Source organism: Magallana gigas, chromosome 6 (genome assembly GCF_963853765.1).
Source record: "Magallana gigas chromosome 6, xbMagGiga1.1, whole genome shotgun sequence".
Classification (NCBI taxonomy): Eukaryota; Metazoa; Mollusca; class Bivalvia; order Ostreida; family Ostreidae; genus Magallana; species Magallana gigas.
This window is the reverse complement of record NC_088858.1, coordinates 806132-828816: the sequence shown is the minus strand read 5'-3', so window position 1 is coordinate 828816 and position 22685 is coordinate 806132. Positions and strand designations below refer to the sequence as shown.

At 35.4% G+C, this 22685-nt stretch overlaps 2 protein-coding genes across 9 annotated transcripts in view; one reads left to right on the top strand and one right to left on the bottom strand.

Annotated features, from left to right (window-relative positions):
- Positions 1-10846, bottom strand: part of LOC105322564 (neuronal acetylcholine receptor subunit alpha-2) — a 22433-nt gene extending 11587 nt beyond the window's left edge. Inside the window, exons 1-3 of one of the 4 annotated variants that reach the window (XM_011421403.4) lie at positions 10335-10846; positions 4621-4889; positions 3433-3557 (exon numbers count right to left, since the gene is read on the bottom strand). The gene's annotated coding sequence lies outside the window, so the exon portion shown is untranslated. The remainder of the gene's footprint in view (positions 1-3432; positions 3558-4620; positions 4890-10334) is intronic. The other 3 variants (XM_011421481.4, XM_020065015.3, XM_011421557.4) reach the window with 3 other exon arrangements.
- LOC105322234 (neuronal acetylcholine receptor subunit alpha-9) lies at positions 6388-22685 on the top strand. Of its 5 annotated transcripts, none has more exons than XM_011420954.4 (7): positions 6388-7321; positions 14983-15079; positions 17626-17789; positions 18985-19029; positions 19225-19334; positions 20209-20744; positions 21658-22685. In XM_011420954.4, exons 2-7 carry the CDS (start codon positions 15016-15018, stop codon positions 22242-22244), a joined length of 1506 nt encoding a protein of 501 aa, XP_011419256.2. In that variant the 5' UTR covers positions 6388-7321; positions 14983-15015; the 3' UTR covers positions 22245-22685. The 5 variants fall into 5 exon arrangements, with proteins under 5 accessions (XP_011419256.2, XP_065942548.1, XP_011419183.3 ...); XM_066086476.1 differs by lacking the exon at positions 6388-7321 and adding an exon at positions 8159-8203; XM_011420881.4 differs by lacking the exon at positions 6388-7321 and adding an exon at positions 10989-11156.

Here is a 22685-nt window from a genome sequence, read left to right as displayed (position 1 = left end):
AAAAATCTTTAAAAAATCTAACACTTAAAAAGTCATATAACTAGTACATTTATTTAAGTCATAAGAGTATACAACCTTATTTGGAACCAAAAAAACAAAACAAAACAAAAAACAAAACAAAAACAAGAAACATAAAAATTGAATCTTAAAACTAGTAACAAAAATTAGGATGCTATTTTCCCTCAATGACGATAATAGAAGATTTTGCTTTGTTTTTGAATTCGGTTTAATACTGATGCGGTTAAAGAGAAAAAACGTGCAGTTTTTAGAAAGTCCAATTTTTAATTGTCAATTGTTAATGATGGCTAACGGGCATAATTATAAAAAAGGGGTTCGAAAATTTCCGTATACTGTAATCAGTATTCATTTCCTATCAGAATTAGATGAATTAATTTGGAATACGTTTTCATTTCGCGATTATCAGTTGATACAATTAAAGATTGTTTTTCACTTTATTTTTTATCATCTTTTAAAACTAAAACTTTATGAATGAATATTCAGATAAACAATAATTTGGAACGAAAAGCTTATTGTACTGAAGAACTTGCAAGTTATGTGTCCTTTATTGGGGTGGGGTGGGATGGGGTTAATTTCCCCTCAAAAGTTCTCATTTTTTGTTCTTCTGCAAGAGTTACTTGTGACAAAAACAACACGGACTATTTACAAGTACCTTGGAGATGGACACGATTTGTTACTACCTTATCTAATAAAAGTGCAAACTACTTTCAAAAGCAATCATATCACACCGGGCCTTGGGGATCTTCATCAAGTTTTCATTCAACATTGCATTGCGAGATTAAAGTCTTTCACTGTTAAAAATAACTAAGTCAGTTAGTGGAATAAAAATGTCTTAATTGTACAAGGAGTAAAATTGCCTGAGAAAAACTGTTTCGACCTCTCATTTCGAACATGCGTAATTTATAAATTGAATACTGCAAATTCAGGATTACTTTGTAAGATATGTGGAGTGTTAAGAATAAAGAAACATTTCCATTGACAACAACATCCCTAGGGTGTGGGTAATTTCCAGTGTTTTGATTGAGAGTGAATGATAATATTCCGGAGGGGGGTTTCTGCCTTCTTCTACAAGAAATAAGCATGTTACCATCAAGAACTACGATACAAAACTACGCCCCAATTCTCGCGAGATCTCGGTTGATCTGACATCTCCAATCAGATTACCACAGCACTAGGTAGGTCTATCATCGCCAAAAAGCTAGATCAATTCCGCAAAACAGAATCCCTGATAGACAGAGGAGTCCTAATCTAACTGTAGAACAATAGTCTTTGTCAATCTCATCAAAAACGTCCTAAGTAAGGTGGTTAAAGCACCACCAAACCACACGGTGGTTAAAGCACCACCAAACCACAAGGTGGTTAAAGCACCACCAAAGCACACGGTGGTTAAAGCACCACCAAACCACAAGGTGGTTAAAGCACCACCAAAGCACTACCCACAGGTCACGTTTTCTTTCACAATCATTTCAGTTATATTTAGCAACCGTTTTATTCGTTTCCTACATGACAAAATCAATTATAATCTAAAAGGCGCATTTGATTAAATAATTGTGTCTCAATTCTTGCAAAATACAACAAAAACCATAGACCCATAGGATTCAAGCTTTGATGTTATTGCAGTAAATTATTCTAACAAGGAACCACCGAGAATGATGAAATCCTTTGTTACTGATATGATGGGATGACTATGAATGAAGGTCTAGATTGATGCTGGGAAAACTCTCATTGTTCCGTGATTGATGATACAGGGAGGGGGGGGGGGGGTATTTCAGATGGCGTGTAGTGCATTGGAGACAGAAATGAAATTGCAGAAGATGCACACAAATATATTGAGAATCCTGTCATACTTTGCCTCACAGCACAATTATGAGACAGAGTTTTTGCAAAAGTAAAGACAAAATCGAATCGTTCTTTGGTAAATCGGGTTTTTAATTTCTCAAAAACAAAACGAAACAAAACGTAGATCACGAGAAAGAAGAATTTTCCTGAGAAGAAGATTTTGTTTTGGTAAAATTATGATTTTATTTAAAACACTGTTGTGGAAGTTTACTCAAAAACAAAAAAAATAAACTTCTGAAATTCCATTAAAGTCTTAAGGAGTCAAACCATGGTTGCAATAATTCTGATTTTAAATCTCTAAATCATCATTAAATTATCACTCTTGGTCAATTATAGGTTCTTTAGGACTACGCTGGTTCTAAAAAAATTAGACTAATTCTACAAGTCGTTTCTGGCAACACTTTTAATTCCAATGTTGTACCACAAGCAATAATCAATAAATCATTGTAAATAAATATGCTAAAGTTAACAGAAATCCGGGCAAAGAGGAATTAATGAAGAAAAAAAATAATGTGTAGTACATCTATCCCCTTCCGCCTCCAGATCTGTAGCATGGCTGCTAACAATATTTACCAAACATATTTTAATTTTATGGAATGAAACAGATGTTTATTGAACGATAACACATTGATTGCAACAAAGTGTATATTAAAAAACGTTACTTTTATACTGAATACAGCAGCAAACAATCTCCTGTATCAAAATAGTGTTTTAACGCGTAAAGAACAAGAAATAGGACCGTGTGGACATTTGAATTGTAACGTGAATATAGGAAGTATCTTTGTTAAAAAATCTGGGTGAAAAAATAATATACATGTATTCTGTAAGATAACTTGAAAATTTTATTCAAGAGAGGCATGGTCAAGATCTTGAACAAATTTTCTATTTTTAAATGATCAACCATTGACCATTCATGAGTGTCTGTCGTAGAATTGGAAGCAATATACAGAGCTTATCATTCTTTGTTCCCTGGTGTTATACTTTATCTAGGGTAAGGTTTAACCATATACTGAACATTAAGAGAAACGATCCAGAGTAAAGTGGGGGCCCAAACCAAACCGCTTCAAATCTTACTTCGTAACCTAGAAATAATTGGAGGAGTTTTATTTTAATTTGAGGAAGACACAACTTTGTTCCGGATCTAAGACCGAAAACACCAATATATGGAGAAGATTTTTTCATGGCTCGTAAAACTTGATAGATTAGATCAGAGAAACCTTTAGTTACATTTTTCAAAGTTAATAAATTGGCATTCATATTTGAAACCCCTATATAAAAAATCCTTGTTGTTATCACTTTGAAAAACAATCACTATGACCAAAAATCAAAACAAAAATTTCTTAAATTTTACCTCTATGACGAATAATTAATATATTTCCTATATTTTATTTCAATTTGTTTTAATAACAATTTAAAACTATTATTCCTGCAAATCAATCATGATTGGTATCAACACTCTAAGAGAGCTATTAGTGGCTCTATTCACTTAGCAAAGAGATTAACGACACAAGGCTGTACTTTAACCCCGCATCCGCGCCATCGTTTACAGAGATAGAAGAAGAAACGGACACTTACGTAGAGGTCCACGGAAGGTCGCACGGTCCACTTAATCCGGGCAATCGACCGGCAGCGGAAGCTGTGCCGGGGGACGCCTGTCACGCCATCTGTCGCCACCACAAGACAACGGAACAATAACACACCTATAAAACGCCCAGACAAATACAAATAAATAGTTATTATTTCCATAATCGTTCGCCTCATCAGCCGGTGATAATTTTCCGCTTCAGGTATTTGATAGACTGCTTAACTAATAAGACCAGAGTAAACAGTTTGCTGCGGGATGTTACACACGTACGTGTTGGTTTTAAATTTCGATCTTATTTGTAAAGACGTTCCTTGATTTTCTGAGTTTCTCATAGATTGTACAAGCATATATTCCATAAGAAGGACTAATTGTCTACTCTTTATAACACAAACTTAAAGAATTAAAAACCACTTTTAGCCTTGTTTTAATTATTGCAATTATATCTCCAAAGATAAATCACAAAAAAAAAAATCTTGGCGGGACTTCCGGAAGGTCTGTCTGTTGTCCACAAGGTTAACAACACGACGGGACACCAAATGTTTGCCAAATTTCAGAACTGTTTTCTTCACTATACAATTCATTTGTATTTAATAAAATAAACTTTCAGAATCTTCAAAACGTTGGTCAAGTATTAATTTTACTTTTTTAGCTAAAAATGTTACACGAATTTGGTCACTGCAAGGGCAAATTAAATAAAAACTTGTAAAAATACTTAGCTCTTAAGACAAACGCGATTAAAAAGTAAGCCTCGCTACCGGAAAAATGGACAAGAGGTACTAAATGTCGTCTGTGTTACGATGCTTTAGTTTTATACGATGTGTTTGTAGTAACCTAACATAAAATACATGTATCCACAGCACTGTTCAACCATGGCATTCTTATTCCAAATGTTTATACTGTAAACATTGCTAGAAGAAGAATGCTTCTAATTGTTAGGAAAGCCTGCACACTAGAAGTTTTTTTTATATATTATTGTAAAAAGACATTTCGATAATTCAGAAAAAGGTTAATAACCGATTTTTTAGCTAATATCATATGATACACCCATAGTATAAGTAAGAATATTTATAAAGCAAATGAAAAACAAATTAAACCGGAATATTTTATTCCGATATCTGTTGTTTCAGCTGACAGTTCGAATTCTACAATTAAACTAAGTATCGTTTCATTGACATTACCTAAGTTGACAACCTGTCTAATCCGATAAACCCGTCTAACCCGACATCGATTTAATCACCCAATGGTAGGCGATATAGGACACGTTCTTCTGTCATCCAAATCTGCACCGGATGTTGGGCCTCACTGTTAATGAGGTATTCCGTAATTAAGGTAAACAAAGTTTGTACCTGATCCAAGATAAAGACAGGTGTAAGGTAAGTCCCCGGATGATCAAATCACCTTTTTTCAGCAGATGTACGAAGGATTTCGCGATCCACTCAGTATCACCCTGTAGTTGAAAAAACAGGTTCGCTGTTATGACAGCCTTCATATCACAAACAAGCCACGATGTTTATAAAGCAATGAGGCTATTGAGAAAATAATTCATGTCTATCAACGCGTTGCCTTCTTTTTTCCCCTCTTGTTTGTGTAATTTTTTGGAATGTTGTATTTTATTTGTCCGGATTTTTAATCTCATAAACGATGAATGGATTTTATCTGGTAGGAGGTGAGCTTCGGCAGCCCCCATGATTAAGTCTTGTATACATATGTACCTTTTATCAATAACCTTTAACATTGCTGGTTAAAGGGGGGTGTACAATGTTTTATGAATATAGTTCTATGATATTAAATTAATTCATTGATATTTCTAACCGTAACAGATGGTCCCTGTTTGTAATTTGTATGAAGGATCTACATAATGACAAGTCAATGGAATTATTTGTATTTTTAAAAAAAATATATCAGTGGTATACTGCGATAATATTTTACAAAGCCTATACAGTTCTTCTGTTCTCAAAACCAGGACAGTTTTACTCCTTATCTATTCTAACAGCTTTTCAAATCTATTATTTTTATTCAATAAATCTTTAGACGAACAAAATTTATATAAAATTATTAGGCCAAGGAGTTTCATATTTGGAAAATGTCACATTGAAACTTTTATAGCTGTACTTTATAATCTTTCTAAATAACTTCCAATTTTCCTGAGATGGTATTGGTTAGTTTTAGATTGAAGAATTTTCGAATTGTTGGTGGGTTTTTTTTATCGAATCACCGAATTTCATAATGTTTAATTCTTTTGATGGCCTTCCAGATTTGAGCATACAATGACAGTAGCTTGCAGAGGGACCGTGATCTGTGAATGCCGTGAGGTCCTTGCATGTCATTAGCTGTTTGTGTACGCCACATGCCCGGCGCATGCTTATTATAAAGACAGTTCTTGCGCATCTGAAATCTCTGATTATCCGAATCCGGTTTTGGATTTAGACCCATTGTGAAAGGTCAGCCACATCTGAAGGGGAGATTGATTGACAATAGACGAATGATGGGGGACTAAAACACATTTCTGTTAATCAGGAAAATAAAACGACATCCATTTGAGTGAATTAATGATAGGGACCTATGTGTGTAAAATATTACCAAAATGAGACCTCTATACAACCATTATAGTTGGTATCACTCAAATAAACTAATTTTAAAAAAAAAGCATAGTATCTAATACAAATACAGATAATCTTTTTTTTCGGTAAAAGAAACCCTTAAAGAAAAAAAAAATAAATAAAAGGGGATTAAACATATTCTTAGACTGAAAAAGTTGTCGAAAAATAATAGGAGGCAAATGACTACCTCGCAAAAAGGCAAACAGAAGTTACAAGTGGCTATAGAAAAGAAAAATCCAGCATTGAATAGCACAAAAAATAACAACTAGCCACAGTCTTATGCAGATTCTTATAAAAACCCTTATGATAATATATCACTGTTTTGATGGCAAATACCAACAACGTGTGTTGTTTACGCCATTCATTCTTTTGAACCAAAGTCCGCTCTCTTTTAGCGGCCAGTTATAAGGGTAGCTTTTGTTTTGATTTAATGCTACCATTTGTTGGTATCATTTAGAGAAAATTATCTAGGGATCCTTCAATTTTTGTCCGCCTCCCCCGCAGTCGTGCAATACGAAGTGAGATATATGTGTTTATAAGCAAGAACGAAAAAAAAACCAAAAAACAAAAGTACAACAGGTAGATGCAATCATTCCCCAGCATGTTTCAATTGATATGAAAGAAATACATGTGTTATCTTTTGTTTGAGATACTGGCCGTTCTGCCTCAGTATTCATGCCGAAATCCCACTCTGGGGGGATCCTAACGCATGTTTTGTTTTTCGAAAATCTAAGCAGGAATTTATAAAGTTAGTAAGGGGAAGTAACTTAACAAACTCAGTAAGTCGCAACCCCGAAGTAAAAAAATCTATGTGTCAGGACAGGTATCATCAAAGACAACAACAATTCTAATTCATCAAATGACGCTTTCTCTGTCTGCAGTGAGGGAAACAGTGATGCCTGTGGATGAGCAGGGATTAAATGATGGGCGTATAGAGCGAGGATTCAGAGTGATGGCAATTTATAATTACTGACTGCTAACGTGAATTACAGCGGATCATTCCGAACGATCAGCTGTTTCCCGGTTAATCCGGACTTAAGCGACAGTATTTTTCCACTTGACTGCTTTGTTGCATCTCCCGGAACCATCAGGTCCGCTTAGATCACCTATAATATTAGCGCTGATGATACTTTTCCTTAACGATCAGTAATGAACTCAGGCATTCTGGGTCTTCATTGAGCTATCGGCCAATTCTTAGAATGCATTGGATTGTCTGCCGTTTTGTGTCGATGGACCATCGTTCTATAGGCTTTTAATCAAGAGAAGCGCCAAATTAACGGTAAGAAGTTATTCAGTTTATATCTTTTATAAAAATGAAATTTGTACTGACTTTGCAATTTCATTTGGTGAATGCCCCAGACGCGATTTAAGCATTCATATGAATTATGTATTTGTTTTATGACTTTTATAATGTTTGTTTTCAAATTCTGTTTTACGCGTTCACTGTACCTCATTCTTTTGATCGTTATTTCCTCAGTTTGCATTTTTCAATAATTTAGATATTATTTGTATCCACCCAGTCTCTTGTTTGCAGTAAATTTCTTCACTTAAATCAAGATATGGATAAATAAATCTGTTGACGTTTTGTCAAATTTAAAGCAAAAATTGAAATGTTCACCAATATTTACTCGAACATAGATAGTATAAACGAATATTTAAATCAAACCTAGTAATCAAACAAAATAGGAATGGAATTTAAAAACTTGATTAAAAAAGATATTCTTGGTGGCAGGTGCCCGATCTGTTTGTACATTAAAATATTATTTGTTTGAAAAATTGAACCTTGCTCCTTTGTTGGGCCTGCGTCTTAAGGGTCTAGAAATAAAGAAAATGCGCATCTGTTTCGTCTTATCGTTTCATCTTCAATAAATCCAATTTTACAAAGTCATCGGTTTTTTTATTAAAGCAAAGCAATGGACATGAGTTCAATTCAATTAACTCTTAAGTAGGTTAATATGACAGCTTATCAATGCAAATGCTGCATTCATTGAAAAAAAAATTATCACACTCACGTGGTAAATCTTAATAAATAAATCTTACAAAAGCGAATTGGATTATCCGGTCAAATATTCCTGAAATGTCCTCAGTATCATGTCCGCATTAAACACTCTGTTGAATAAGCTTACCCTCAAGGAGTGACGTTTGAAAGAAGTTTCAACAGGTAAAAATTTTCCAACATATGACATAAGACTAACAAATTTAGTTTCAGTTTGTATAAGATATCTTAAGTTTTTGGAATCAAATGCATAGAATCCAGTTTACTACAAGAATATACACAGTAAAAACGCAATAGCATTGGTTTCTTGAGTGACAAGATTAAAGATTATTTTGCTATGTAATGTTATATTTCGTATGTGACATTAACGGACAAAGAAATTCAAATAGTATGCGCGCGAAGATGTATCAAGGACGCCCTTCATGTAATAATAATTAAAGCATACTACATGTGTACCGTCTCTTATAAGTCGTTATTTCTTTATATTTTGTACATTAAACAGACGGACTATTTCTGTACAGTGACCACGTTAGTCACACGACAACCCCCCCCCCCCCCCCCCCCACACAGCTTACGGATGATCTGACGACATTTCTGTTGATTTTGATATCTTACAAAAAATGCATATACAGATGTTTCGACAAATTTTCTGCCGATTTTATAACATTACCAAAGAATGCATACTATTCTTAATTAATGTTCAGCCTGTTTTTTGTTGCAATATACGTTTTAACAGTTTGCCGATCGTCTAGCGTTTGTTAGAGTTATTTACAAAATATAGAAAAATGCAACAATTGTATTTAGATCTCTGGTAAGGAAATTTTCAATTAAATTTTCTGAGAGAGAGAGAGAGAGAGAGAGAGAGAGAGAGAGAGAGAGAGAGAGAGAGAGCTGAGGTTTCTGCGAGCGACTTGTTAATTATAACCAAACAAAAAAAAGATTCAATGAAAGACCAATAATAATACAGCTTATTTAAGAACTACTCATCATACGAGTACAACAAGTTTACGTAGGCTAAATGCAAAAAAAAAAACGACTTTGTAAGTAAGTAAGTAAGTAAGTAAGTAAGTAAATATTTTATTATAGTGACATGTGTATGTTATGAGTATACTTTGTATATGCCACTGTACCCTTCTGAATTAAAATTTGAAACATCTTAATTAGTGATACTGAACAAAATAAGATTACAGACAAATTCGTGTAAGGTTAGAGAAAACTATTGGTTCCAACATTGATACGGTTATGTTGGTAACAGTAACACGTGACATCCAAATTAAATCCAAGCTCGATTTATGGCATTTATTGACGGATCTGATCTTATGAGCAGTTAAAAAGTCAATTTCACTTTTTTTTTTACTTGTAAGGAACAATAAATTTTTTTTAATCATAATTGAAACATTTACGAAATAACGGGTACAACACAAGAACCTAGTGATTGTTAGACTCGTGACCTGATTCCGATGACTTCCGGTAATCTCACTGACCGTCAAACCGTTACGGCGGAATTACAGAACCTAATCAACTGTATTATGTTTAAACATGAAATCTGGTTCATTTAAACCCCAGACGGTGACCCGAGACACGTCCTGTCTAACTGGTCACGATGCACCGAGGGCGGGGGTCGAGGGCTATAGTTCTAGATTTATCTTTCCACTTGACCAGTGTTTAGTACACAAATTTTTCATTTCATTATAACCTCTTGTCCTTATGAAATCTTGTCATCTCAAAATGTTAAACCCACAAAACCCTAAGATTTAGATAAAAATAACTAAATTAGGTTTATTTTTAAATACCTTATTGTCATTTCTCTGTTTTGGTAATTTCTACTTTGACTGCACCAGCAAAGTTACCTGCCGCCTTATTGAAAAAAACTAAGGTTTTACCTTGATATTTTAATGCTAAAGAAATGTCATCGGAGACTGGACGGTCGGGACCATGGAATGGTTAATCTATTTCTTGTGATAGTTTATTAATTTCTTTATAACATGATTATAGGTATAAGTCTATTTAGTCACTCTTTGATCAATTTTGCATTCACCGGCAGACAACTGTTCCAATTCTTCATGCTGATTCTGAGAGAGAGAGAGAGAGAGAGAGAGAGAGAGAGAGAGAGAGAGGGATCGAGGGGTGTTAACCTCAGCTCAATACCGAGCAATGTAATGTCATTCTGTACCATGTAAACATCATAGATATCATGAAACCCTACAGTACGTGTAAATATGTCCCGGCTCTTGTCATACGCCAAGATTAAGCCACGTTCTATTCAGCGCTTGTTGCGAACATCTAGTTTTCCTACCTACATTTCCTGATGGTACCGTCCTATATCATCAACCACTTCCTGTATCCTTATTCACTTCCTGTATCCTTTACCACTTTCTGTATCCTTGACCACTTCCTGTATCCTTATCCACTTCATGTATCCTTAACCACTTCCTGTATCCTAAATTTGTCTTATATACCTAACCCTTATCCTCAGCTACCGTCCTTTAAAATGAACAGCAGTCCTTTATCCGTTACCACTTCCTACATTTATCCTGAACCACTGTCCTATCATTATTTTCCTAATCTCTCCACTTCACTTCCTATATCCTAAACCAGTTCGATATCTGCTGTTACCGTCATATAGCCTGCCTCTTTTTAATTTCTTTTTGTCATTCGGTTCCCTCCTTCTTGTGTCCAGTCTTTTAGCTCAGTAAGAAAATAAACAGTCTATTCATTTATGCTAGAACTTTTTTTTGTAAACTTATTTGCCAATTGAATTAGTTTCTAGCTGAGAAAATCTAGCTTGTCGTGCCCTATCGCAAAAACTGATAACAGTTTAATTACAGCTAACAGTGCAATTATGGACATTTTTTATAAACCATTTAGCGGAGATTTAAATCCTAAAGGTTCTGTAATTATCGTTGAATGCTTCTCGTTCTGCCTTCCTTACGTATGTTTTTTTAGACGTAAATAAAACATCTGAATGGCTAATCACCCAATCGTCTGTACAGATCAGTATCTCGATCCGACTCTGACACGCACTGCTGACCGCGACCCGCATTTACGTAAGGCATTGTTTAGTGTCCCATTCAGCATGTATGACTGTGTCCCCTCATTGCCCAGACCCACCTTACAGGTAAGATATACAGGTACTAATCATCGCGCAGTCAAGTTAGTCATGTCTGACTTTTAAAACATGTTAGTATCGAATAACAATTGTTTATTTAAATATTCATAAAAAAAAATCGTTTCTAGTAAGTAGGCCTGGTACAATAATTGTAAAGTATAGAAAATGTACGTTAAGTTGTTTTATTTGTACATCATAACCCTTCTCCATCAGTTCTAGTACTTTTTAGTACATTAAGACTGCCGCTAATTTTGCAGATAGGTAGAGATTCAAATGGAATTTATTAACCAAGCATTTTCATGTACTTGTACATTTGAACAGAAATAAAATATTAAGAGCTCTGTACTTTGGGTACACAAGTTTCATGCCTGTCTGAACTTAACAAAGGTAAACCAAAGCCCAAACTTTACAATATCTGATCTGAATCTTGTAGCGTGTTCGTTGAGTGCTTTTAGTCTCTATGATTATTTTTAACAGAAGATATATGCTAGTGTTTTTCTTTTTCTTGGTGACGATACTTTCCATTAACAAAATGGTTTAAGATCCGTTGGTTACCGGTTCTTTCGGTTTCTCTAGCGTAAGGAAAAAAAACGTTCCATCTTTGATATAGTATTTTTTAAAAGTTTGCAGAAACTTCGCTGTGTAAGTTAGTTTTAATGTTGTTGCTTCCTTCTTTTGAATGATTTCTATCATTGTATTCCCATTGTTATTTCTTTGTTGATTTTCTAAGTTTCTGTGGTTTTTATGTGTTTTGTGGGTCGTGTTTAACAGTACAAGTAACGATTAGTTCCTACTTGTTGTAATTAGCACCGTTTATATTGTTTATGGGTTGCATTTAACTATTTTTAATTTTATCTTTTCTCTCTTCATTAATTCTGTATTGAAGTTTTGGATACGGCTCTCTTCACGTGAACACGTTTTTTCTCGTTTTTGAAATCCAGCCCCATGAGCCGAGTGCTGTGACCCTATACACGCACTTTTGCTTTGAATGCCACAAAGAAACTTATTAAAGTTATTTGTTTGAAAAATTGAACCTTGCTCCTTTGTTCGGCCTGCGTCTTAAGTGTCTAGAAATAAAGAAAATGCGCATCTGTTTCGTCTTATCGTTTCATCTTTAATAAATCCAATTTTACAAAGTCATGGTTTTTTTTAATTAAAGTGATGGACACGAGTTCAATTCAATTAATTATTAAGTAGGTTAATATGACAGCTTATCAATGCAAATGCTGCATTCATTGAAAAAAAAGATCACACTCACGTGGTAAATCTTGATGAAAAAAAATCTTACAAAAGCGAATTGGATTATCCGATCAAATATTCCTGAAATGTCCTCAATATCATGTCCGCATTAAACAATTTGTGTTGAATAAGCTTACCCTCAAGGAGTGACGTTTGAGAGAAGTTTCAACAGGTAAAATTTATCTCTATCATTTGACATTAGACTAACGAATTTAGTCTCAGTTTGTATAAGATATGTTAAGTTTTTGAAACGGAAACCAAATGCATAGAATCCAGTTTACTACAAGAATATACACCGAAAAAACGCTAAAGCATAGTTTTCTTGAAAGACAAGATTATAGATTATGTTTTGCTATGTAATGTTTTATTTCGTATGTGACATTCACGGACAAAGAAAATAAAATAGTATGCACGCGAAGATGTATCAAGGACGCTTTACAAATGTTATAATAAAAAAAAAACCTGCATGTGTACCGTCTCTAATAAGTCGTTATTTCTTTATATTTTAACTCGGTAAATAATTGCTTTTGATGCGTTTGCAAAGACCATTTATAGATTTTGATCAATGATTATTGATTTTGATCAATCGTCATATTTGCTTATTTCAAACTTTCCTAAGAAAGACACTCTAGCAACTCAATATGTTTCTTGTTATTACTGTAATCTCAATAGTTTTGAGACATGCATATCAGGGCGTTAATATGCTGATTTCACCGTTAACCTTGCGGAAATTAAGTTAATTAGTTTATTTGATTCCTCAGTTATGTGCAAATATCACAGATGTCACCATACATATTGCCTCCATCTCTATGAAAGTCAAATGAAAGGCTCCCTTTTTCACGTTAAAATCACAAGACGTATAAATAACGCCTAAATGCAATATATTTGATTGAAAAATGTTCAAGTTACCTGTTTGTCTACATCATGACATTGTTATGTAACAAACTTTGGTCGATTCTTTGAACATGCTTTTTTATAGATAAACCCCTGTCCCGTAAAGCAGTCACCGATTTTTTTTTATATTCAAGTTACATTTATTTATACCATTGATGTTGAAAACAGAGTAATAAATTAAAAAGGTATCTAAGGATATCCGTTTCTATAGTAAGTAACGGAGACGTTTTGAGCTTCTTAAACTCTAAGTTTTTTATATATATTTAGCCACCAAAGATAAAACTATAAAATTCAAATTTCTTGATGACTAGAGAAAGTAATCTATAAACACCTTTACATCAAATCTACTTGTTCCGATGCTTCGTGAGAGTTTTATGCTAAACTATATTAGTTTTCTTTGCCATTTGAAAACAAGAAATGAAAAATACTTTATTCAGCACAACCGTTTTTACCCTTACCATAAACCTACAGCTTTAATAGTGTTAGACTGTAACTTAACTGATCTTGTGAATGGTAATTCTCGTTTTCTTAAACTACAATGAGGCATCTCTATGGTAAGAGGTATCTAAATTGTAAAATTCGTGGCTCTACCACCCCGGGGGCACCTCAGGTGGGGCCAAATATGCAAATTTTCAAAGAAGAGTTTTAACAAAATAGAAGTAGGACTGTTTGGATTTTGCTCTAAAATTAGGAAAAACTCACAAATGATGTTGTTTTTGTAAACAAGGCTGTTTTTTCAATCTGCTATCACAGGGACGGCGCACGCCCATGCGGTTGGTACCAGGATAGTCTTGTTTTCAGTATATTAACTTTCTCCATAATAACTCCTTTTAACAGATCAAGGCATTCAGTTTTTAATGTATCTTATCACTTGAACGTTTTGTTAAACACTCTTTAAAACAGAATTGAAGATAAACAATGACGAAGAACCAATACAATAATCGTCTAAGATTGTTTGTTCACTTTACGTTTGAAAGAAAAAAAATGAGCTTAAGATTTACTGATTGTTATCAATAAGTAAAAATACATATATACCTTAAGTAAAATAAGGTAACAAATTCCGATTTCGAAACTCGTATATATATATATGTTGTGGAAAAAAAGTACACATCTTAAAACGTAGTTTAATGTTTAGCATAATTGAGAGAGAGAGAGAGAGAGAGAGAGAGAGAGAGATTCAAACCAAATCCATACTTTACATTTGATATGAAAATAGCACGTGCAATGATTACAAGTCTTAGGATACTTCCAAAGACCACCCAAATACATAAAAAAAGTTTTTATCATGATAATTTGTCTTATCTTTTGTTTAAACAACATGTTAGGAATACAACATGATGTCCTTTTTACACATACCTTTCTGCATGTTCGTGACTGTAACACTCTAAAGCAAACTCTGTGTATTTACCGTCAAAATACAGCATCAACCCCTCAGGTCCGAAGTGTCACCTGGACTTAATGTGCGCCTCACAAATCACGCACAATTTGGCGTCTCTCTTTAATGAAAGCTGATACTTTTAAGATAGGATGATTTCAATGATGCGTAAAAAACCTAAAAGTTTCGGCTCATCCTTGACATGATACCTGATTGGAACATTTGTCGGTGTCAAGGTGTGCTCAGTACTCTCTACACTGTCCACAGAAACCAATCAACCTTTAATACCTGCATAACTTACACCTGTGTAATTTTCACCTGTTTCAGACTCCTCATGGTCTTTCCGAATGTCTTGCGAAGATGACGTCACGGATTGTGTTAATCAGTGCATTTTGTTGCATCTTGGGATTTCTGGTCAGATCAGGTAAGGTTTGTTTGATTTTTTATGGGAGTGTTTTCAGAAACAGATAACACAACATAACCTTTTAAGAATTTTATTTCAAACTACAATGCAACCCCAAAAATTACTACAATACCGAAATCTTCTTCGGTTCTTTGTTCTTGAATGTTGTAAAATTGTTCATCATTTAGCAAAAAACGTTTAAAATTCCTATGTTTTTTCTATAGAACATATTTTTAACCATTGTTATATTTCCATTTATATATATATATATATAGAGAGAGAGAGAGAGAGAGAGAGAGAGAGAGAGAGAGAGAGAGAGAGAGTAACGGAGGCGATCCTAGATATCCGTTCTTTATTGTGATTGCATCATACAATGGTTTTGAAAACACACCTTTACTTAAGTAATCACTTACCAATTCATTCATTTATTTATTTAGTTATTTAGATTATCTTTGGCAAAAGGTTTTACAAATAAAACGAGAAGAAATAGCAGAGCCAAAATTCACACAAAGAGCTCGGAATGTGGCACTAAAAGCACAAAAAGTGCTTTGCGTGTGGGGTGAGGGACCATTTAGAGAGAGAAATAGATCTCTGTTCCAGTGTTATTCAATATGCACAGTTTCAAGGGCATTCGGTTTCTTCAGAAGTCGCTATCAATGTCAAAATAATTGAACAGATTTTTTGGTTCATCGCTGCACTTGCAATATTCGTCAATCTCTTGGCGGTTATTATTTCATTAAATGAGATGGGTAGACCCTCACGTAAGCATTAAGATTCGTGTGTAGCTGAAAATGAAATTCTCCACTTCATTTTTACTCATAGAAATGTTAGAAATCAATTATATAAAAACTTTACTGGAAATAGTTTAGTACCTTTTCCGGAACTTTACCTTCAGTTTGCATTTTAATCAGGTCCAACCGTCATTAACTTTTCCCCAAGTCAATACTCATCCTCAAGTCTGAGTTTTTACCTCAAATGTATGCACTTTTCTTGTAAGGATTTGAGTTGTGGACTGAGTTGAGTGATTTGAAAATTTTGGTGACTTTTAGTGTCGGTGGAAGCGGACTATCTTGTCTTACATATATATTAAGTTATCTGTCTATATGTAACTGTTTACTTACTAAGCAAGTACCATATATACCGGTACCTTCAGATCTAAAGATACATGCGTATACTTCGTCCGAGATTTAAACCATTCTGTATGTAACTCTATGCCACTATAAAGGGGCATGCCTTTGACTCCAGTGGTACTGGTAGACAGTATCTGTTTTATCAAGGGTTGATATACATCGTCATGTGTAAGATACCAAAACGATATGTAAACTATCACGTGATGTTTTTATGTAAAATTTCGTCTACGTGATCGTGAAATATAACAATCCATCTATCGGGCAGACAGGCACCTATAATTAGATTGCTTTTATCTTCAATTTCTTTCGAAAAAAAAAATGAATAGAAAAACAGTTGTATATTTTTTTAATAGTTTTAATTACTAATTAGAAAACATGTGCCTTAGTTTGCTTGCTCCAGAGGCTTCATATGATAAGATGATTTGTTTGTGAAGATGTAAAACTTTGGCTCTTGATAAACCTCACTCAGAAATGGCTACATCTTAATTGAGCTTTGGACACTAGAGTAAAAAACAATACTTATCATGAAGGATATTGCGGTTACTTTTGATGTTTCAATTAATGAGAGTCAGCTAATGAACGTACCATTGATTGGCATTGATTATTGCAAGGTACATGTAGGTCTAAAATACTCGCCGTATTTACAGTAAGGTGTGCAGTTTTACAATTAAATATGTACATGTAATAGACACGTAGTTTTGGGCATTGACCTGAAATATATACGTAGTTTTTGGACATCTACCTGTAATAGACACTTATATTTAGACATATACCTGTAACAGACACATAGCTTTAGACATGTACCTGAAATATGCATATATATTATAGTTCATAGAAGGCGAGGCGGAGCTCAAATAACGTTACGTCCGCCATGTTGCCGTTTAAATTTTGACGCTTGCCCTGTAAAGAAATTTATGAGGCAACCACGTGACGCGATTCATCCAATGACGTCGAGACATTCTAGTCCATGACAAAACAAATATATTTAGACATGTACATAAATGTAACTTTAGACGTGTAACTGTAATAGACACATAGCTTTAGACATGTACCTGTAATGAATAGATAGATAGATAGATAGATAGATAGATAGATAGATAGATAGATAGATAGATAGATAGATACCTGTAACTTTAGACAAGTACCTGTACTAGACACAAAGCTTTAGACTTGTATCTGAAGGTTACACAGAGTTTGAGAGATGTACATGTTTTAGACACCTAGTTTTGAACATGTGTAGTTTAAGGCTTTTATATCTAACTGACACCTAGTTTTAGACGTTTATCTGTATTCAATACCTAGTTTTAGACGTGTAGGTTTAGGCATGTGTCTCTAACAGACACCTAGTTTTAGACATGCATAGTTTTTAGACATGTATCCGTACCAGACACTTAGTTTTTACACCTGTACCTGTAACAGACACTTGTTTTTTTACAGCTGATGCGGTGGGTACGGACGACCCCCGGGTCCGGCTGACGGACGAGCAGAGGTTGTACAAGGAGCTGTTACGTAACTACGATAGGAACACACGGCCGGTCTATAACGCCTCCCACCCTGTCAATGTCAACATCAGTATCTCCCTCACCCAGATCTTTGATGTGGTCAGTACAGACTTATTATAGAAACACGACCCAATACTCACCAGTACAACTCGCCTCTATACAAGAAGCTTGTTGGCTACAAATAACAATAACGACACTCTGTGAGGTTTGAGATACGTAAAACATTTGCACTTTTGGAACAATGAATCATGATCGACTTCCTGTATATCTTTTCATAAAAGCAGTGAAAGTCGTCTCAAATTCTACGTTAATATATAACACGTGCTTCGTCTAGTTAATCTCGAGCCCGATCGGATCAGAATTTTATTTAATAGACAGAGAGCGGGAGCCGGAATAATTAATCTCCATTCCATTTCAAAAACTATTATACATTTTTATCATTCAAGTTTACTGTGCTTACAAATTCAATTCGACTTTGTGCTTGTGAAAGTCAGATGAGGGTATTTGATAGGTTTTCCTGTTACTTCCGGTGAAACAAGACTTCGTGTTCCCATCACGTGACAAATATGATAGAAATTAATTTTATACGAAGAAAAAGTTCAGTGCACGAAAAACGATATAAAAGGCAAAACCATGCGACTGAAAGAAGTAAAAAGGTGGGACTTTTCACAATATGTATGACATATCCAGCTGAGAATACGTTGATCGTGACCCGTTTCTATACATCTTTTGTTGATTCGGTTAAAGCAAATGGACTCTCATCTTAATGGGTTCATCTAGTTTACATTACTCAAAATGGCTTCTCCATTTCTGGACACATCAGATATAGATATCTTTGTTTCCGTATATCGTTTACTATTTTGATTTGGTTAAAGTATACCAGAGTAACTTCATTGCAGCTGTTAATGCTTCAGTTACCATATATCTGTCTGATATAGCCAGGAATATTTTGGGCTTGTGGCTTTAAATCTGACATCTTTATGGATACACATTACCCCGGCCGGATATGTATTTAATGCAAACATGTTTCCACAACATGCTAGGAAGAAGATATACAAATGTAAAGTGGATGCAATTTAGATGTTAGGATAGAAATTAGTTATATTAACTTAAATGATATGGACTAAAGTCATCATGCACAGCTTATATATGCTACTATAGTTAACAGAACTACATGTATATGCCCATCTAATAATAAACATCATGCATACGTTTTAATCACTAAAAAACCTTAATAATGGACACTGGAGTTTGTGCTTAATTACTCTGCTCTATGTTATCTTTTTCTTTCCAGGAGGAAAAAAATCAAGTGCTTACTACCAATATTTGGTTGGATCAGGTAACGAAATCATTTTATAAAATGAACAAGACACACATACAAACATTTCACAAAAACAATGCAATAAGCTACTTACAGTGACTGACAGATTATAAAAAGCATTGAGAGAGAGAGAGAGAGAGAGAGAGAGAGAGAGAGAGAGAGAGAGAGAGAGAGAGAGAGAGAGAATACTGATGGTTCTCCTCTATCTTGAAGAGCTGGAAGGACGAGAAGCTTGGCTGGGACCCCGCCCACTACAACAATCTGACCGTCCTGAGGATCCCGTGTAACAACATCTGGCTACCCGACATTGTCCTCTACAACAGGTGAGTACACTCAGTGAGTGTCATCGATTCCAAATAACAGTCCTAATGATCCTATGTAACAACATCTAGCTACCTGAGATCGTACTCTACAACAGGTGAGTACACTCAGTGAGTGTCAATGATTCCAAATAACAGTCCTGATGATGCTATGTAACAACATCTAGCTACCTGAGATCGTACTCTACAACAGGTGAGTACACTCAATGAGTGTCATCGATTCCAAATAACAGTCCTAATGATCCTATGTAACAACATCTAGCTACCTGAGATCGTATTCCATGTAACATCTGGCTACATGAGATCGTACTCTACAACAGGTGAGTACACTCAGTGAGTGTCATTGATTCCAAATAGCAGTCCTGATGATCCTTTGTAACAACATCTAGCTACCTGAGATCGTACTCTACAACAGGTGAGTACACTCAATGAGTATCGGGAATTCCCTATACATGTAACAATTTCTGGCTACATGAGATCGTACTCTACAACAGGTGAGTACACTCAATGAGTGTCAGGGATTCCATGTAACAACATCTGGTTGCTCGATGCCGTACTCTTGTGAGCATACCCTGAGATCAAGCAATATTTATGCAAAGCAGTTAAAATTGAAATTTTCAAGGATTTCCTCCAAAGGCTGACACGTACATGATTTATAGATATCGTATGTATTTCTTGAATTTTTTTTATAAAAAAAAAGATACCCTCTATATTTTATCTAGGTTTATCCGAAAACTATTACTGCTTTTTAACTTTGTTGCAAAATCAGATTACTATGTTGATAAATTTAAGTGCTAAAGGTTAAAACCAATAGAAGTACTTGCTTCTTGCGTGGCATAAATTGAAATGTATAATAATTAACCCCTGTGTTTTTCAGCGCCGAGGATTACACCGGGGGGTACATGGAGGCGCTGGCCATGGTCTCCTATGACGGCACGGTGTTTTGGCCGCCCATCGTCAAGTTCCGCAGCACGTGTGAGATTGACATCACATACTATCCGTTCGATGACCAGCTCTGTAAGATGAAGTTTGGCAGCTGGGCCTACGACGGGTCTCAAGTCGATGTCTTCAACACGACAAAAGGGGTGGATCTCACGAACTTTGTACGTAACGGGGAGTGGGAACTTCTCAGTGTTAAATCCATACGTCACAACATCCGGTACCCATGCTGCTCGGAGATGTTCCCGGATGTGACGTTTTGGATTCACCTGAAGCGACGCACGCTGTATTACACGTACAACGTGATCATCCCGTGTGTGATGCTGTCCATTCTGACGATGGTGGGGTTCTGGATCCGCCCCGAGAGCGGGGAGAAGGTGTCCCTGGGACTGACCGTGCTGCTGGCCTTCTCTGTCTTCATGCTCCTCATAGCAGAGAACATGCCCGCCACTTCCAACTTTGTTCCGCTCATAGGTACGACTGCTTTACAGGGGTGTTATAAAAAGCCTGCTATTAAAATTCTTAACTCCTTCTTATTCATTAGTAAAGTAAAATCGCACATCTACAATGTAATAAACATATCGCATCCTGTAAACATTAAAATGTTTTCCCTTTAGATATATGAAAACAGTTGATTGGTTATTCAAATTAATTATATTTTTTCTTTTAAAATTAGTGCTTATTGCCATATTAATCCATCTATTTTTTTTTTAAATTCAGAATAAAAAGGTTTTTGCACTTTATGTACTCATTAGGGACAACAACTTTTTAAAAAGCATTTATAAAATATATACCGCAAAATAATTTTGGTTACTCAAATGAGTATGTATAGGTTTAGCGGAGACTTTCTTTCGCGGAGTATCCTGATAATATCTTTATAATTTCGAGCTGTGTGCGCTCGGTGCTCCAAACCAAATATTTTGACACAAATAATTACATATTGTCTTTGAGCTGGAGGCATCCTCTGATCTTAGATCTGGTCTGCCAGATTGGCTGCCGGCCCACAGATTGATTGTAACGTCAGCTACTGTTATTGCAAACTACCATCCATCTAGCACGAACAGTTCGTCCATCCATCTTGGTTTTGAATTTGCGAGGCAATTGTTTTATGGGCGTTTAATTAATCAAATAGTTTTATACTTGTCCGTGTTACTGTAGAATTTCTGATTCATTCTGATCTGTTATCAATCGCTTACAACCACATTGTTAAATCATGCGAATTATCTTTTTCTTCATTTGTCAATGCCACAGCCGTTTACATGGAGAGGATCTCTGAGCGGTGAATGTACATATCGTGATATGTTTATGCATGATCCAAGCTTGTGTATATTTACGTTAGAAAATTTAAAATACATTATAAATTTTTTATTAATTCAACTTTCGACAGGTATATATCTTACCACAGTTATGGCTCTGACGTCATTTTCCGTCATCATGGCCGTCGTGACGTCAAACATCAATTTACGGGGATTCAAAGAGGTGGATCTACCCAGGTGGTTACGCAAATTAATCATAGTTTGTGCTAAAATCAATTGTATGAAACTGGCGTACGTTACGACGGCAGACTGTGGAACCGTGGACGATAGGCACGGAAAGGAAAAGTATTATCAGATGCACACGACCTTCTCCAACGACTCGGGGTGTGCTCTAATAGATTATGAAAACAACAGCACAAAACAGAAATGCGAGATGCATGGCAACAGTACGGAACACGTGCAGGGGGAGGTGGGGGTGTGTAACGACTCATGGGTGACCAGGGAGATCCTGGCGCGGCTTCAGATGTTGGTGGACAAGGAGGAGGAGAAGGAGAGGAGTGACCTAGTTTGTAAGCGCTGGATGGAGGCCGCTGAGGTGATCGACAGGTGTCTGTTCTGGCTGTTTATCTTCGGTACATTGTTTTCAACAATCATCCTATTGGTGGTGATTCCCTCTATCCGGCCCTATGACAACCACGGGGACATCGTTGCTACTTGACATCTAGTATTGGCCAGTTTCATCAAGCCCATTTGATATCGGTGACAATAGCATGTCAAAGATAAGGTTCCAGTGATGTTGTCAAAGATGCGTGACGTCATAAATGAACTGTGAACTGTTACTGCATTGCTACCCCTTACTGCATGTATGTATTAGAACTTCCATATTCATCGTATAAACTATTACTGCCGATTCGTTGTTTGTACTGATCACATATTAGTCGGAGTGTCATGGTTCTAATTAATTGTAGTCCAAGCTGATTCTACAAAACCATCAAGGCGTGATTCCACGAGATGTATCGCATTCCACGAGATGTGTCGCATTCCGCCAAAGTTATTCACACCTAGTGGATGTGTATTGGATAAACATATTTATGCTATCAGATATGTATAAGACAATAAATTCTTTGCATATGCGAATAAACAATTTCATACTAAGTTG